The sequence below is a fragment of the Lepisosteus platostomus genome, chromosome 2, assembly GCF_059453375.1.
Source record: "Lepisosteus platostomus isolate fLepPlt1 chromosome 2, fLepPlt1.hap1, whole genome shotgun sequence".
NCBI lineage: Eukaryota > Metazoa > Chordata > Actinopteri > Semionotiformes > Lepisosteidae > Lepisosteus > Lepisosteus platostomus.
Window position 1 is genome coordinate 77343701 of NC_142612.1, and position 12269 is coordinate 77355969.

General features: G+C 35.7%; 2 protein-coding genes across 2 annotated transcripts; both read left to right on the forward strand.

The window, feature by feature from the left end:
- Window positions 1-581: 581 nt before the first annotated feature.
- LOC148677257 (extracellular calcium-sensing receptor-like) lies at window positions 582-4334 on the forward strand. Its single transcript, XM_088619538.1, has 5 exons — window positions 582-854; window positions 1086-1889; window positions 1989-2216; window positions 2815-2938; window positions 3436-4334. Exons 1-5 carry the CDS (start codon window positions 597-599, stop codon window positions 4332-4334), a joined length of 2313 nt encoding a protein of 770 aa, XP_088475664.1. The 5' UTR covers window positions 582-596.
- A 1810-nt stretch (window positions 4335-6144) lies between these two features.
- Window positions 6145-11756, forward strand: LOC148677258 (extracellular calcium-sensing receptor-like). The gene is made up of 6 exons (XM_088619534.1): window positions 6145-6347; window positions 6574-6865; window positions 7301-8095; window positions 9176-9403; window positions 9899-10022; window positions 10698-11756. Exons 1-6 carry the CDS (start codon window positions 6148-6150, stop codon window positions 11603-11605), a joined length of 2547 nt encoding a protein of 848 aa, XP_088475660.1. The 5' UTR covers window positions 6145-6147; the 3' UTR covers window positions 11606-11756.
- Window positions 11757-12269: the final 513 nt, after the last annotated feature.

Below are 12269 nucleotides of genomic sequence, written 5' to 3' on the forward strand. Positions count from 1 at the left end.
GACTCTTACTGTACAATTTAGTATTTCAAGTCTTAAAACATATTATTATGTACAAAAGTTGGACAAAAATTCCAAGTTTAAAAAACATTTTTAACTGTATAATAAAAAATACAGTACATGCATGGGAGTCTGATAAAATATGCTTTTACTACACTGTGAATTGGTGATACTTCTAAAGATGTCCATAAACTCTGAATTTACCAACAATTCCATCAGAACTCAATGAGCATTTATTTTAAATTAGAAAATGAAAAGGGAAAAGTCATTTGTTTATTTTCAGGCTCACACCTGAAGAAGGCTCCATAGCCGAAACGTTGTGTTTCCTTTCTTCTCTTTTCAGCATGAAATAAACCCATTACCTGTTCCTTTGTAGCCTACGCATGCTGACGCAGCTACCTGCTTGAACATTTTTTTATTGTATTGTATATCTCCATTTTATCATATGTAGAATTCATTTTCTTATGTTGGTACAAAATATCCATTTAAAATTTCTTTAAATCATCTTTCAATTAAAAATGTAAAAATTAAATATTAAAATTGTATGTCTATGCATTTGCTCTAGTTTAAACATTGGCGAACTTCAGTCAGCACAAACAATGATATTTACCATTGAAGAAATAAACAACAATACAGAAATTCTCCCTGGCATTACCTTGGGCTATAAGATCTATGATTCGTGTGGCTCTATAGCTCTGGCAGTAAAAGCAGCCCTGTTGTTAATCAATGGACTTGAGGAACATCTCTCTGACACACCCTGCACCAGGCCAGCTACAGTTCAAGCAATAATAGCAGAGACATCATCATCGCCAACAATAGCAATTTCAACATCAGTCGGACCATTTCAGATACCAGTGGTAAGTTTTTGTTAATGTTAAACAGTATAATAATAATAACAGTAAAAATAATAATAATATTCATCATGACGATGATGTTGAAGAACACATCAAATTAGATAAAATTCTAATTTTGGCTTGCCTGAATATGATGCACAAAAAGAAATGACTTAACATTATAATATACAATGGAAAGAGGTTTTATTGTGGTTGCTTTTCTGCACACAGGATACTTGTCTTTTTCCATTGCAGATCAGTCACTTTGCAACCTGTGCATGTTTAAGTGAAAAAAATAGATTCCCTTCATTTCTCAGAACCATCCCCAGTGACTATTATCAGAGCAGAGCCCTGGCTCAGCTTGTGAAGCACTTTGGATGGTCCTGGGTTGGAGCCATTTGCAGTGACAATGACTATGGCAACAATGGCATGGCTACCTTTGTACAAGCTGCCCAAGAACAGGGTGTCTGCGTGGAGTACTCAGAATCTTTCTTCAGGACCAACTCCAGGGAGGACATTTTGAGAATTGTTGAGATTATAAAGACATCTAGCTCAAAGGTTATTGTAGCTTTCATCTCCTATTTGGATATGGAGGTTTTGTTAAGGGAACTGTCTCTGCAGAATGTAACTGGTTTGCAGTGGATAGGCAGTGAATCCTGGATTTCTGAATCAAACATTGCCACTGCTCACTGGAGTCATATTCTTTTGGGATCAATGGGATTTGCAATCCCTAAAGTAAAAATTAGAGGCTTGGAAGAATTTTTACTGAATGTTCATCCATCCCTCAACATATCTATTTATAATGAATTGTGGGAAACAATATTCAAATGTCGACTGACCATCAAGGACACGATTGAAAACACAAATCTGTGCACTGGAACTGAAAACTTAAGAGACATTCATAACCAATACACAGATGACTTACAAATTGCCAATAATGTCTATAAAGCTGTGTATGCAGTTGCTTATGCACTGGAAAATATGTTCACTTGCAAAAATGGACAGGAATCTTTTGCAAATAAGACATGCCTAAACAAATTGGAGACTGAACCATGGCAGGTAATTTGCATAGCAATCTACAATTGTTCTCATCATTTTTTTATTATAATCCTTTCAAACTGTCTTTCACTGTGTTTATAAAAACATACATCACTTTAGGTGCTTCATTATCTAAAAAGAGTTAATTTCTCAACCAAAAATGGAGAACAGGTGTTCTTTGACGACAATGGAGATCCTGCAGCCAAGTATGACTTACTAAACTGGCAACTAAATAAGGAGGGCAAGATTGAATTTGTCACTGTAGGTCACTATGATGCATCCTTACCAGCATGGCTTCAACTTGTTGTGAATAACTCACGCATTGTTTGGACTCAGAATCGGGAGCAGGTAAGGATGAAAAAAAGTAAACCATTTCTTGGTTGATATGATGTTGTTCGATGTAAAGAGCTTGATCTATATTAATAATCACATATTTATAAACATCAAGAGGACCTGTAACCTATTTCATACGAGATTCCCTGCTGGAAACCCTCAAACACTGCTTCAAGTCTCTTTACAGTACAGTACAGTCCTTATAAATTCAAGAATGGCTCGGAGAACCGAGAACAGACAGAAAGTAGAGCTTTGGTGCAGGTTTATTTTTTCTCCCACCCCCTTATTGCAGGGGGAGGTCAAGTGTGGTTGTGTAATCAAATTTTATACAATCTTTATCAATTTTGTGTAAGGGCAGGCACCTGACTCACACATAACCGACTACTGTAGCTCCGTCACTTGATCTTACTAACTGATTGACTAAATCAGCTTGTTCGATCAGTTAACCAGACAGTTTCTGGTACTGCATCCTTCAGCAACATTGTGTTGTGATAATGGCAACCTACAGTAAAGTTACAAACTTTCTTTTGCTTTAGTTTTGTTTGTTTATTCTGGTTTATTCTATGTTCTTTCTAGTATATTTTACTGTAAAATAACTTTTGTTGATTTAAAGGCGCCTGTGTCAGTGTGCAGTGAGAGCTGTCCTCCAGGCACTCGGAAGGCTGTTCAGAAGGGAAGGCCTGTCTGCTGCTTTGACTGTGTACCATGTGCTGAAGGAGAAGTTAGTAACACAACAGGTACTGTAAAAGCATTTTGATGTACTGCACAGAATGACATGCTTTTAACAGTTGACCAAAACTTTGTAAAATTTTAATTTGAGCTTCGGTGGGAACCAAGATCGCATAATGTACCATTTTACTGACCTGTTCTATTTTCTGGGAGTCCATTGTACTTAGGGCAAAATGTTCCACTTCATTTGCTCAAAATAAATTAATACAAAACATTTTTAGTTCACTGATTATTATTAAATTGTAAGATGTTAATTAAGTGTATAAATAAATCATATGCCAAAACACTTTACATTACGAAACAAAACACTAGTTTTGTTACATAATGTAACAGCAACGTTTGCAACATTCAAAGTAGTGTTTTATTTCTGTTTCATTTTCTTATAGATGGTGTTGATTTCATTATTTCTGCAAGTTCGATATTTCAAATTGTGAATTAAATATGTTCAGTATCATATGCCAAACACATAATGTGATTTTTTTTCTAATGTTTAATTTTCTTATAGATGCTCTTAACTGCATTAAATGTCATCTGGAATATTGGTCAAATACACAAAGAGATAAATGCATCTTGAAAAGCATTGAATTCCTCTCATTTGAAGAAACCATGGGGATATCATTGGTGACATTCTCAACACTTGGTGTATGTTTGACCTTAAGCATGGCTTTGATCTTCTTTAAATATAAAGACACTCCCATTGTTAAAGCCAATAACTCTGAACTGAGTTTCCTTCTGCTCTTTTCATTGACACTGTGTTTCCTCTGTTCACTTACTTTCATCGGCCAGCCCTCTGACTGGTCCTGTATGTTGCGCCACACAGCATTTGGGATCACATTTGTCCTGTGCATCTCTTGTGTTCTGGGGAAAACAATAGTGGTGTTAATGGCCTTTAGGGCTACACTGCCAGGCAATAACATTATGAAATGGTTTGGGCCCAAACAGCAGAGAATAAGCATTTTTATGTTCACATTCGTGCAGGCTTTAATATGCATTCTTTGGTTGACAATCACACCCCCTTTTCCAAATAAAAATGTAAGATATTATAAGGAGAAAATCATACTAGAATGTGACCTAGGATCTACTGCAGCTTTCAGTGCTGTGCTGGGTTACATTGGATTCCTCTCTGTCATGTGCTTTGTGCTCGCTTTCCTGGCTCGGAAGCTGCCTGATAACTTCAATGAAGCCAAATTCATTACATTCAGCATGCTCATATTCTGTGCTGTCTGGATCACCTTTATCCCAGCTTATATCAGCTCTCCTGGGAAGTTCACTGTAGCTGTGGAAATATTTGCAATTTTAGCTTCTAGCTTTGGGCTGTTGTTCTGCATTTTTATGCCAAAATGTTACATTATTTTACTTAAACCTGGGAAGAATACAAAAAAGTATTTAATGAGCAAAACATAAAGAGTTATAGTCTAAGTTTAACTATTTCACATTTTGTATTTGTCGTAGTTACTTAGGTTCCTTATTCTCCCAGCCTCTGTTAAATGTTCAATACAAATGTAACACAAAAACGATTGTATAAACAGCATAATTTTGAATAAAATACATTTTAATATACATCCTAAAATATGTTTTTGTTTTTTTTAACTGAAGCATTTTAGAAAAAGCAATGGTAAAAACTCAGTAGAGGAACAAGCAAAAACTAGGATTCATACTACCCCCTGCTGGAACAAAGGCAAGACTGACGCATCTTACATTGTTTTTCACCAGCTGATAAAAGACTGAATATTATGCACCAGCCAAACTGCCAAACTGTTAATCCATGGCAAAAGGCAATGTTTTCTTACATTTTTCATTCACTGTCCCCTCTATTACTGTACCCTCTACAGTATTTGTGCTTAACAAAGTACATATGAAGACTATACCCTGTACTACAATGCACAGGACATACTGTACATATACTGTACTGTATACAGTTTACTGTATCATGTACAGTACTGTACATACGCAGATTAATGCTAAATACGTCAATTTCTTTTTTTCGTACACACTGATTTCAGACTGGTGTTCCCTGCACTGTCTTACCCACAGCTTTTTTTACACCCTCTACATTAAAAAAGAAAGCTAAGGTTGTGCTTATTCTTTCATCTCTCTTGCTTTACTTAAAGCTTCATGCACATTTAAATAATAATAATAATGATTTCTTACACTTATATAGCGCTTTTCTGGACACTCCACTCAAAGTGCTTTACAGGTAATGGGGATCCCCTCCACCACACCAGTGTGCAGCCCCACCTGGATGATGCGACGGCAGCCATAGTGCACCAGAACGCTCACCACACACCAGCTCTCAGTGGGGAGGAGAGCAGAGTAATGAAGCCAGTTCATAGATGGGGATCATTAGGACGCCATGATTAGTAAGGACCAATGGGAAATTTGGCCAGGACACTGGGGTTACACTCCTACTCTTTTTGAGAAACGCCCTGTGATTTTTAATGACCACAGAGAGTCAGGACCTCGGTTTTACGTCTCATCCGAAGGACGGCGCCTGTTTACAGCATAGTGTCCCCGTCACTATACTGGGGCATTAAGACCCACAGGGTGAGCGCCCCCTGCTGGCCCCACTAACACCTCTTCCAGCAGCAGCCTTAGTTTTTCCCAGGAGGTCTCCCATCCAGGTACTGACAACGCTCACACCTTCTTAGCTTCAGTGGGTTGCCAGTTGGTCTTCACAAACTGCTCTAAACCTCTGTGAGTGACTGGACCTTGTGTTGCTCTGGAACACCATGTGACATTGAGGAAACAGATTTTTTAGTCTAGGTTTTCAGAAAGGCCTGTCTGTTTTATGTTCTCTGTTTGGTCTTCTTGGCTCTGTATTTTTTACCTTATTGTGTAATGTGCTTTTTGTTTATTTATGTATTGTAAAGAACTTTGAAAAGACTGCTTTTAAAGGCACAATACAAACATGTATTACTAATGATGCAACATTACTGTTTACAGTAACATTACATTACATTATTAGTATCATTAAACATAAAATGAGCCTTAAGTTCAAATTTCCAGGAAGAAATTATATATTGCCATTAACCTAGAACCCACAGGCATTATCTTTTCTTCTCAGGCAGAGTGTTTTCTTCAATTATATCTCAATACATTTGCAAGGATATGCTGATACTCTCAACTTTAACTGTTAATGACTTAAGCACCCTGGGGACTGAACCACTATATAAACACATAAAGAAGGCTTTCTGAACACACCCAGCAAACTGTTGAAATGTTGTTTCTAGAAGTAGCGATATTTTCTTTTCTAGCAAATGCAGAGGAGCATGTCTGTACACTGAGAGGAAGACCAGCAATCCCCGATTTATCAAAAGATGGTGACATTGTCATAGGAGGGATGTTATCCTTTCACAAACGTTTACAAAATGTGCGATATACATTCAATACATTTTCAGAAGCTTTCAAGTGTGATGGGTAAGTACAACCCTCCAAATCTTTAAAAAAATGTTCTTGGCAACTGTGTTCCTGTTTTTTTATCTTTATACCGCATAAAATGCAGCTGTGCTTTTAAATAAATATTGTTCAGATATTCATGTCTTCCTATAATTTATAAAATATCAGTATTGCTTAACTAGTTAAATCTCGCAATTGTTATGGCAGTCAAAATTTAAATGTCTTCCTTGTTTTTCTCCTTCTTTAGATTGAATTTCAGAGAAATTCAGATTGCTCAAACATTGATTTTTGCTATAGATGAAATAAACAAAGATTCCAGCCTGCTTCCAAATGTTACCCTGGGCTATAAGATATTTGATACCTGTGGTTCCACACCTCTGGCCATTAAAGCAGCACTGGCTTTAGTGAACAGTCAAGATGAAACATTATCAGAAGAGCCCTGCACCAAACCAGCGACTGTCCCTGCCATAATAGGACTGTCTTCATCATCATCAACTATTGGAATAGCGACAACTGTCGGCCCTTTTCACATTCCTGTGGTGAGAAATGTCTTACACCTTCTGCTAAAATTAATCAATTAAGCTTATCTATTTTGAAATGTTTTTAAAATATTTTTATTTCACTTGTATTTTCAATCATTAAGTCATATAGAAACATCATATACAATAGCATGTCCCATAGAATGTTAACCACATAAAAATGTTAAATTGAATTTAAGTCTAGCTAGTAGAAATAGAAATGTATGCCACAATAATTCAACATTTCATTATAATTAAAAAACTCTTGATGACTCTGAACTCTGAGAACGTGTTTCTTAAAATACTGTTTTCTGTGTTTTTAAGAGAAATTTCTAAATAAAATAGACTTACTGTTTATTTCAATATAGCAATGAATAAAAATCAAATGACTATATCAATACAAAAAAATCTAAAAACTGTACGGTACATGCTTTAGTTTTCTTATTTCATACGCAGATAAGTCACCTTGCTACCTGTGCATGCTTAAGCAACAGAAAAAGATTCCCTTCATTCTTCAGAACAGTTCCAAGTGACTATTATCAGAGCAGAGCCCTGGCTCAGCTGGTAAAGCACTTTGGATGGACCTGGGTTGGAGCCATTAGAAGTGATGATGACTATGGCAACAGTGGGATGGCTACTTTTGTGGAAGCTGCACTGCAAGAAGGAATTTGCGTTGAATATTCAGAGGCATTTTATAAAACCGATCCAAGAGAGAAAATTCATAGAATTTTAAAAACTATTAAAAATTCCACATCTAAAGTTATCCTGGCCTTTTTACCCCAAGTGGAGATGTCCATGTTACTACAAGAAATGCTGCAGCAAAATGTGACAGGTGTACAGTGGATAGGCAGCGAGTCTTGGATTACCTCCAGGAATCTCGCCACTAACGAAGGGAGTAAACTTCTTGGAGGTGCAATTGGATTTGCCTTTAGAAAAGCAACAATACCAGATCTGGAAGAATTCTTACTGAGCCTCAGTCCTTCAGCTGTACCTAACAGCCAATTTATGAAGGAGTTCTGGGAGACTGTTTTCAGCTGTAGCCTGAACACTTACAACAAGTCAATAGTGACAAAGACATGCACTGGATTTGAGCATTTAAGCCAAGTGAATAATGAATACACTGACGTATCCGACATGAGGATCTCCAATAACGTATATAAAGCTGTGTATGCCATTGCTCACTCGCTGCATGAACTTCTCACATGCTCTGATACAATATGTCCAAACAAAATAAGCATTGAGCCATGGCAGGTACGTTCTCCAGTTGCATATGTACATTTTGGCAAAGGAAACTGGCACGTTGTTATATTTCTTTATTATTGCAATGAATATTCTCTCAGAAAAAAAAATTGCTTTAAAAATAAAAGTTTGAAATTTAATTTTACCCCAAAATTGAATGATACATCTTTTAAGAATCGCTATCAATTTCTGGGTCATGTCCCATATGGACATTAAAACATTTCCCTGGGTTTAAAATCTTTAATTCCTCAATTTACAGTACAAATGCATTACAAAAGTGTCACTAAAACTGGGATCAATTCATTGTCAAAAAATGTTCTGATTATGATGAACCATTAAATATAGAAGGCTTTCTTTTATTATCTTTTGTTATTTAAATATTTCAGTATTCATTTCAAGGTCTTTCAGTAGAAATATATACACCCATCCATCAATTTACAATCATAATTTGTTCCTTGAAAACTTTTGGTGAGGTGAAATATCATTAAATAAAAATGCATTTCCCATTACTTTACACAACCTTGTTTCTGAAGTCATGAAAATTATCCTATATTATTTATCTTTAGCCTAAAGGATCACTTATTCATTGAAGAACACTATTGCTTATGATAATTATGCTTTTTACCCTAGTACACTTTACAACAAAATAAATAAAATATGTAACGATTGTAAGAAAGCAGAGGACCTGGAAAGGTGGAAGCTTCTATTCTGCTACAAAAGACTGGACTTTGTCCAGCAAAACTTCACAAAACTCAGAAATTGTCAGTTTGGTCTAGTGGTTGGAAAAGCACAAGTTAAGCCATGTGTTTAGCCATTGATGTACCTCTATCCATCTGTCTTATGCAAATAATCCCTGGTAGGTGTAGGTGTAGGTTGGGTTAGGTGGATGTGGATACAGTTTGGGTTTGGATTTTGTAAACAATATGAAATTGGTTTATTATCATCATATCATTCATATTTTTTAAATTAATTTATTCAATTTCTAGAACATTGATTAAACAAACTTGCAACACAATTTAAAGCTTTGCTGTTTCATTTATATGTCAAATTTACATTTGTGTTAAAGTTCTCTTTCCATGAACCTTTCCACAGGTACTGAACCAAATGAAAAGCATTAATTTCACCACCAGGACTGGAGAAGCTGTCTATTTCGATGAGAAAGGAGATTCAGCAGCAAGATATGATTTAGTAAACTGGCAGATAAATGATAATGGCGTTGCTGAATTTGTTACGGTTGGATATTATGACACGCATCTTCCAGATGGCCATCGGTTTAAAATGAATAATATTAAAATTGTCTGGAGGGATGGTCAGGATAAAGTAAAGGATTTTAAAGTATTATTTCTATTTTCTGTATTTATTGTAAAGGGTATATTAAAATTAAATTTATGTTCATTCTGATTTTTCCAACATGGAAAATAAACAGTAAATTCTTCCAAAGCATATTGAAAAAATTTTATACAAGATATTGAGATATTTAAGCAATCAAGGAAAAGAGCAGGAAAATGTGTTTACATCATGCTTTTAATATCCTGATTGAATTTAATTTAACATTCATCTACATTTAGAATGGATTAGAATAGTAGATGTTTGCCATTACTTGGAAATCAAAAACAGAAAGTACATTTACAGAGCAAGACATTTTTTCCTTAATTCAACATTAAAATATAAAAACTAATATATCATGGCTGCAATATTCACATTTCTAAATTTCACGATTGTTTAATTTTTAATGTTTCAAAAGAAAATCACAGGACAGTCTTTAATTAGAATGTATGTTTTTTTTTCCCCACTGAAAACATCTCCTTTTTTAAGGTACCTCAGTCTGTCTGCAGTGAAACCTGTTTCCCAGGGACACGTAAAGCAATTAAGAAAGGAAAACCTATCTGTTGCTTTGACTGCGTTCAGTGTGCACAAGGAGAAATTAGTAACCAAACAGGTGAGATAAAATAATATCTCAAAGTAATTAACAAAAAGGCTTCTTTTTTTCTTTTTCTCTTAGTTTTTCTCTTGTACCTTGGCATGCTCAGTGAAAAACATACACAGGAATCTTTGTGTTTTTACAATAAAGGCCAAACAAATGAGAAAAAGTACAGGTACATATCATATGGCCACTGAGGCAAAATATAACGCCTCAGATTTCCAACAGAGATCCTCAGAGACTTATGATACACTTTAAGTGCTGTATACTCATTAAGCATATTATTGTAGGTTAAATCCCATTAATTCCATTTTTTAAAAGATGATATATCAGCTTGCTATAGAACCCACGGAATGCGAGTGAAATATGGAGAATAAATTGCACCATACCAGTTGTTTAGAGACACCATATTTAACTGAAAGGTGGCGATCTTGCTGACACTGACATGAATGTGCTTTACTGATGCTTATGCATAACACAGTCTCATGGAAAAAGAGGGACTTAAGATGGTGACTGCATATAATTTAAAAACTGAGAAATGAAAAGCGGTAGAGGTTTTTAGATTTATGCTATGAGTATGTTTTGAAATTATTCCCCCCAACATTTGCCACCGATATTTCAGAAATCATCTTGTGCACAATGTCATACAAATGATGTAATGCTAATTGATGCACATATTTTTGTTTTATACAGACTCTCTTGACTGTGACAAGTGCCCTCTAGAATACTGGTCCAATGAAAACCGAGACCAATGTATTTTGAAGGACACTGAATTCCTGTCATATGAAGAAACCTTGGGGATACTCCTATCAATTTTTTCAACGCTTGGAGCATGCTTCACTCTAGCTGTTGCTATAATTTTGTTTCACTATAAACATACTCCAATTGTTAAAGCCAATAACTCTGAACTGAGTTTCCTTCTGCTCTTTTCATTGACTCTGTGTTTCCTCTGTTCACTTACTTTCATTGGCCAGCCCTCTGACTGGTCCTGTATGTTGCGCCACACAGCATTTGGGATCACATTTGTCCTGTGCATCTCTTGTGTTCTGGGGAAAACAATAGTGGTGTTAATGGCCTTTAGGGCTACACTGCCAGGCAATAACATTATGAAATGGTTTGGCCCCAAACAGCAGCGTTTAAGTGTTCTGGGTTTCACACTAGTACAGGTCTTGATTTGTATTCTTTGGGTGACAATATCACCTCCTTTTCCCAACAAGAACATAAAATATTATAAAGACAGAATCATTCTGGAGTGTGACCTAGGATCTGCAGGTGCATTCTGGGCTGTGTTAGGGTACATAGGATTCCTCTCTGCCTTGTGCTTTGTGCTCGCTTTCCTGGCTCGGAAGCTGCCTGATAACTTCAATGAAGCCAAATTCATTACATTCAGCATGCTCATATTCTGTGCTGTCTGGATCACCTTTATCCCAGCCTATATCAGCTCCCCTGGGAAGTTCACAGTAGCTGTCGAAATATTTGCTATTTTAGCTTCAAGTTTTGGGCTGTTGTTCTGTATATTTGCCCCCAAATGTTACATTATCTTATTAAAACCCGAGAAGAACACAAAAAAACATTTAATGGGCAAAATGCCCAATAAGTAATAAAACATGCAACTGGCATATGTTTACTCATCCTTGAATTGCTTGTTTATTCATTCATTTGTAAGATTCGTTTTTCTACACCTGTTATTGTATGTTCTTAGCAATCACAAATTATATATTTAAAATGTCAATAAAATTGGGTCTCTACACACATATTAGTAAATAGTTGTTCTTTGTGCATTGTTTAAAGTATCGGTCATCCGCACAAATATGTACAGTATATGCAATAAAAAGAAAAATATAATAGTGCATACTATTTCCCTAATCTCTAGCTTCATATATTTGATCTCTATCTCGTCTTCCATTATGGTTTATCTGAAAAGACAAAGCATAAACACACGTGTTTTAATTATGTAATGCTAAGTGCAAAGTATGTAAAAGCTTCCATTCATAAAATACTTTAAAATCTAACTTTCCTTGGTTAAGAAAAATATACATCTGAATTTAAAATTGTTATCACACTTTTTAAATTTGAAAACATGGATTTTTCCTTGTAGAATTTATGATGTATAAAATTCACAAATGCTAGATTTTATTTTCTTACTTACTTTTCATTGGCCAGCCCTCTGACTGGTCCTGTATGTTGCATCACACAGCTTTTAGGCTACCAGCAACCAGCAACCAGCAACCTTCCAGTCATAGGCGCAGATCCTGAGCCACAGAG

What these genes read in the sequence shown, in the direction of transcription:
- LOC148677257 (XM_088619538.1), top strand. Translation starts at nt 597, where the DNA reads ATGATATTTACCATTGAAGAAATAAACAACAATACAGAAATTCTCCCT. An exon ending in GGACTCAGAATCGGGAGCAG is followed by an intron (nt 2,217 to 2,814) that starts GTAAGGATGAAA and finishes GTTGATTTAAAG; the next exon opens with GCGCCTGTGTCAGTGTGCAG. An exon ending in AGAAGTTAGTAACACAACAG is followed by an intron (nt 2,939 to 3,435) that starts GTACTGTAAAAG and finishes ATTTTCTTATAG; the next exon opens with ATGCTCTTAACTGCATTAAA.
- LOC148677258 (XM_088619534.1), top strand. Translation starts at nt 6,148, where the DNA reads ATGTTGTTTCTAGAAGTAGCGATATTTTCTTTTCTAGCAAATGCAGAG. An exon ending in GCCCTTTTCACATTCCTGTG is followed by an intron (nt 6,866 to 7,300) that starts GTGAGAAATGTC and finishes TTTCATACGCAG; the next exon opens with ATAAGTCACCTTGCTACCTG. An exon ending in AGAAATTAGTAACCAAACAG is followed by an intron (nt 10,023 to 10,697) that starts GTGAGATAAAAT and finishes TGTTTTATACAG; the next exon opens with ACTCTCTTGACTGTGACAAG.